This window comes from Herpailurus yagouaroundi, unplaced genomic scaffold (genome assembly GCF_014898765.1).
Source record: "Herpailurus yagouaroundi ecotype Mexico unplaced genomic scaffold, PumYag 66163, whole genome shotgun sequence".
NCBI lineage: Eukaryota > Metazoa > Chordata > Mammalia > Carnivora > Felidae > Herpailurus > Herpailurus yagouaroundi.
Window position 1 is genome coordinate 1 of NW_024419201.1, and position 5508 is coordinate 5508.

Below are 5508 nucleotides of genomic sequence, written 5' to 3' on the forward strand. Positions count from 1 at the left end.
GAACTGTTGTAATGGCAGGTGGGTGTGCAGGGACGGAACAGGGAGGGCTGGGGTAGCCGTTAATTTCTCGGAAAAAGTGGACCACGGAGCGGAGCGTGTCGATTGGGATCTGGGAAGGACCCTGACGTGTGGGGTCTAACCCGGTTGTTTGTCGTTAGGTCTGCAAGGCAATCGCCCCGAGCTTAGTTACCCATTCCCCCCGAACTTAGCCTGCTGAGCGGCCCCATTCTCCCTCCCGGACCCTCCCCCGACACCCCCCAGTCTTTTTGCACCACCACCCCCAGCCCCCTCCAGGCGCCCTTGACCCTGGTCCTTCTTCAGACGGCTCAGTAGTACGTCTCCTTCTCCACCCAGCCTGTGGGAGAGATTGGGGGGGGGGGGCGCGGTGTGAGTTCACGGGGGTGGGGGGCAGAGATCTGTCTCCACGGGCTCGGGGGCTTACGGCCACGTGCAGCACAGGCCTGGTGCAGGGGCCCAGGGAAGTCTTGAGGAGGGTGGAAACGGAGGGGAGGAAATCAGGGAGCTGGGGCCCTGGGGTTAGGGAGGCTTGTATTTAGCACGGTTCAGGGTGGGCACAGAGTGGGTTGGGGGTGAAGATCCAGGGGCCATGGGGGTAACAAATGAGTTTCGAAAGGGGCAAGCGCCCATTGTGGCCGTGCAGAGATGTGGCCGTGGGGCTGGCCGCTCGTGGTTTTTCAGAAGTCGGAAATTTGGATTTTACGGGAAAGCCCCCAAATTTCAGTCATTGGACCAATTAAAAAACACATCCAGCCAGCAAAGGGCAGACCAGACCAAACGATATCCGTGGGTCATATTTGGCTTGTGGGCCATCCATTTTCCATTTCCAGTAAGTGGTCAAAAATGCTTGTTGGGAAAAAAAAAAAACAAAACAAAAAACTTGGTCGATGCCCAGGAATCAGGAGGCCGGGTTCTGGAGCCAGGTCCTTGCTTTATGACCCCAGACAAATAAATTCACCTCGGCACCTCTCCATCTCGGTAAAGTGTGGAAGCGGGATGAGGTGACCTGGAGGGGCCCTCCCAACTCTTTGTTCTCTGGTCGCGGTGGAAGGAGTAGCCTAAGGGCCACCTGTGTGTCAGGTGGGCCCAGGCCTGGCAGTGATGGGGTTCAGCAGGCTCAGGGCTCCTAGGACCAGGGGCCCCAGGATCTGGGGGACATGAGGAGAAGGAGCAAGGATCCGCAGTAGGAATGCTTTGGGCATGGAGCCCGGGGCGGGGTGGCCAGCAGTGGGGTGCAGCGGCGGGGCGCAGGGGTGAGGGTCGGGGGGCTTACCGCCGGGATACCGCCGCAGGATGAGCTTTCGGACCTCATCGTAGATGAATATGAGGAGGCTGTACGGGAAGGCACAGAACCACCAAGTGACCCTGCAGGAAAAAAAAGAAACGGGAGAGTGTCAGGGGCATCCCAGGGCGGTCACAGAAAGTAGGGTTTGGGGACCAGAACCTCGCGGGGCCCTTCTGACGACACACTCACTTGAGTGGGTACATGCGGAGGGCCACACCCATGCCCGGGCAGTAGGACAGGAAGGCCGCCAGCGCTGTCTCCTCCAGGAGCCCAAAAATCAGAATCTTGTTCCTGGAAAGACAAAGGAGGCGGTGTTGGAAGGTGGGGTGACGTGGGGGGAGATCCAGGGAGACCCTTGGTGGTGGAAGAGGCAGAGGCCTGCCCGGGACCCATCACAGACGTCGCCCTACACCCTCCGTCTTCAAACACCCCCTTCTCAGGCTGCACAAAACCAAAGTAGATGTTCTTTACGTTTTCTGCCTTCGGATTTCACCTCCGACTGTTGCCCATAACACATATATTCATCCATTAAATGAACGTTTCCAGTGTGGGGGTTGATGCGCTCTATGTTGGAGATGCTGTGGTCAACACAAGCTTCCTTCTGCCCTCCCGCAGCGTATGGTCTTGTCACGGGTCCCGGCCTGCGGTCTGCGTCAGTGCGTCTGCCTAGCGAGGGGCTTTGGAAGCCCTTTGCCTCAGGGTTTGTGTACGTCTTTCACACTCTCAGGCCCCGGCCCCGGGAGTTGCTGCTTGTCGAGATCCCATAAAGAGGAGAACGTCTGTAAAGCACTTAGCAGAGAGGAAGGCGTCCACTCACTGGAAAGGAAATGCTAGAAATGTGCCCACGGTCTTGGAACCGAAAAGCAGGATAGAGCGAGGTTCTGAGAACAGTTTCTGGAGTCAGACAGCAGAGTCTAGTCCCAGCTCTCCCACTTACTAGCTTTCGGCTGTAAGCGAGGTTCTGGAACCTCTCTGAGCCTCATGTCCCTTCCCTGAGACATGGAGATACTACCCGTATATCGTAGGCTTGCTGGGGACAGGATAGCTCTGGAACGTTCGCAGGGTGCGGTTGCGTTACTGGTCAGCCTGTTAAAACCTCACGCACCACATGTCTTTTTGGGCCGGGGCTGGTACTTCCCAAGCTTTCCACTCACTAAAGGATCCTTCCCATTCTTTCTTGACCACGTTCTAATGGATTGTTGTCTCTCAGGCTACATTTGCTAGTAAGGAATGAATACCATTTCCCCATTTAACATTGGAAATGTACACGCTTTCCAAACAGAGCCTCGTGTTAGCGTGGGATCACGGATGGCCCTTCACACCCATGATTCTGCCTAAAAGTGAAACTTCAGGAAGCCTAACAGCCCTCTCGTAGGTGGGTGGTCTCCATAAGGCTTTGGAATCTTGCAGCCAGCATCACTGAGGACCCCAGGACCCCGGACCCCAGGTGGGGCAGCCGCTGGCCAGTGGCTGTTGGTATCATCAGTCCCCCTTCTCTTTTCCATTTGTCTCTCAGAGGGCTGGAGGCAGCTGGGCTGTGTGTTCCCACCTTCCTGTGTCACCTGTGTGCAGCACAGCATGTGATCCCCACAGCGGGACCCCATGTCTTCGATTTTCTGCTCCCGGTCTCCCCTTACCGCACCATCCAGCTGGTGGACTCTCTTTCCATCGTGTGACCTTGACTTAGCCAATGGACTTTCCACCTTCCTCTCCCCGGGATCTCAAGCCTATTAACTTCACCAGGGTTTTGGCATCCCGCTCTTCCCCCCCCCCCCCCCCCGCTAAGAAATTAGCTCAAAACTCACTTGGGGAATCGCGTCTGCTCTTTGTAGAAGAGAATGGCAGTGATGCCTCCAGAACGAACCACCGTCCATGCCACAGTCACAGAGTAATTACTGAGTACCGAGCAGGTGCCAGAGGGACAGGCGAGCCACCCAGGGCAGTAGCCAAGAGCTTGGGCATTCGAAGCAGACCCGGGTGAACGCTTACCGCCTGGGTGACCTCAGGCATGTCACGGAACCTTTTTGGGTTCTCTGCTCCATAAAATGGAAATAGCACCTATCTCATTGAGCTATTGTGAGGTTAGACAATGTGTTTGAGTCACAGCACGATGACAGGCACATGATAACTCACACTCTAAGAAGGCAGCGAACCTGACTCCGAGCAGCTCCCAGCCCCCATGAGGATAACACAACTCCACAGGGCGGGTGCCATAAACTGGGGCTACCTGGGCATGGGGGGGGGGAGCACAGGGCACCCGCGTTTAGGGCTGGGCAGAGGGTGGGATGGGTATCACTGGAGTGTGAGACGAAGGAGGGAAGGAGGGAGGAGGCACACGGGAGGAAAACAGCAGACTCTGCCGGGGGAGGGGTGGGGTGTGGGGGGCCCGGGGGCGCTCACTTCATGCCCTGCTGGAAGACCGAGTTACGGCGGGTCTTGCAGATGATGAGGTCGGCCCACTGCACGACCACGATGCTGGCAAAGAAGGCCGTGTGGCAGGTGAACTCCACCACCTTCCGCTGCTCGTAGGTCTGGGAGGGGGGCGGGCAGATGGGGTGGCGTGAGAGGCGAGGGCAGGTGCCCAGGGCAGTGTGCTTGTGGCACTCGCTCAGCCCCGGGCACCAGGCGCCCTTCGCCCCCAGCCCCCGTGGGCCACGAGGACCACTCCTGCCGGCACTGAGCCCGTCCTCTCCGGCCCGGGTGTCCCCGCTCGCGGGCCCACTCACCCACTCCTGTCCGTAGCTGTCCTCTAGGTCGTTCATGGACCGGTCGTCCCAGTCCAGGCGGATTCCCAGCAGCCGTGATGGCAGGAAACCATTCTCCGCCAGGATGACGAAGTAGGTGAAGAAGCCACCCAGTGCCTGGATCATCCCTGTGGGGAGTGGGCAAAGACAGGCCCTGGGTCAGAGGAGGAAGCAGAGTGAGGCCAGAGATGGATGTCCCCGACCCCTGGCGGGGGGGGCTGGCCCCCGGCCTGGGATTTCGCGGGGGGCTCCTCCCCCGACAGCTGGGCAGAGACTTGTCTCGGGGTCCCCCCGGGGCCCCAGGGCCCCTCCGCACCGATCTGTCCATAGGCCATGCTGATGAGCCTCTCATTCACCAGCTTGTCCGTCTGAGGGTTCCTGGGCTGCCGCTTCATGATGTCACTCTCAGCCGCCTCGTAGGCCAGGGAGATGGCCGGGACCTGTGTGAGGGGCGCGCGGGGGGGGAGGAGGGCAGCGGAAGGGAGGCGACAGGTGCACAGGACCGTCAGTGAGGAAGAACCTCTGATGCAGTTCAGCACACGTTATTAAGACGCTGTTACGGTCCAGGTCTCGGACTTCTGTTCCCTCGACCGTCGCAGCCTGGCCACGTGCCCTGGCTGCCCTCCGCCACCCGCCTGCGCCCGTGATCGCCTCGCCCGTACCCCGCTCCGACCCCCGGCCTCACCATGTCTGTGCCCAGGTCGATGCAGAGGATGGTCACGGTGCCCAGAGGCAGGGGGATGTTGGCGATGATGAAGAGCAGGAAGGGGGTGATCTCGGGGATGTTGCTGGTCAGGGTGTACGCGATGGATTTCTTCAGGTTGTCAAAGATGAGGCGGCCTGTGGGAGGTGGTGAGGGCGTCAGGGAGACGGGAGGGCCCCCTCCCCGGCCCAGGCGTTCGAAACATGGTGGCCCGTGTCCCCCAGAGAGGGGGAATGTGTGTTGGAGGGGAGCCGAGGCGGCATGCGGGTGCCTGGGGCCCTGCGTCGGCTCTGCGTTGGGGTCCAGAGGCCTGGGAAGCCAGCGCCGGCTTAGCGTCCCCGACGCCACCCCAGCCCGCGTGGCCCCTCACCCTCCTCCACGCCCGTGACGATGGAGGCGAAGTTGTCGTCCAGCAGGATCATGTCGGCGGCCTGCTTCGACACATCGGAGCCCGAGATGCCCATGGCGATGCCGATGTCAGCCTTCTTCAGCGCGGGGGAGTCGTTCACGCCGTCCCCCGTCACCGCCACGATGGCCCCCTGGGCGAAGCACAGAGGGACTGAACTCACACCACTGTGACCCATCGGGACCCGTCCCAAAGCTCACTCTGCTCCCATCATCCCTTGTCTCTAAAGGTCCTCGTGCCCGGCCCTTCCCTGTCCGGCTCCTCCTGAGACGTTAGAACTCTCGGGGGGGCCTCAACTGGCGGCCGTCTCAGGGCTCAAGACAGGGTGCTCTCGGGAGTCTCCTCCCGGCCC

The 5508-nt window shown here is 60.2% G+C and overlaps 1 protein-coding gene across 1 annotated transcript; it reads right to left on the reverse strand.

The window, feature by feature from the left end:
* Positions 1-9: 9 nt before the first annotated feature.
* Positions 10-5349, reverse strand: LOC121024581 (sodium/potassium-transporting ATPase subunit alpha-2-like). Its single transcript, XM_040466783.1, has 8 exons — positions 5121-5349; positions 4733-4887; positions 4364-4487; positions 4030-4175; positions 3704-3834; positions 1493-1594; positions 1292-1383; positions 10-355 (listed from the first exon to the last, which is right to left on the reverse strand). The coding sequence occupies exons 1-8, from the start codon at positions 5332-5334 to the stop codon at positions 327-329; spliced, it is 993 nt and encodes a 330-aa protein (XP_040322717.1). The 5' UTR covers positions 5335-5349; the 3' UTR covers positions 10-326.
* Positions 5350-5508: the final 159 nt, after the last annotated feature.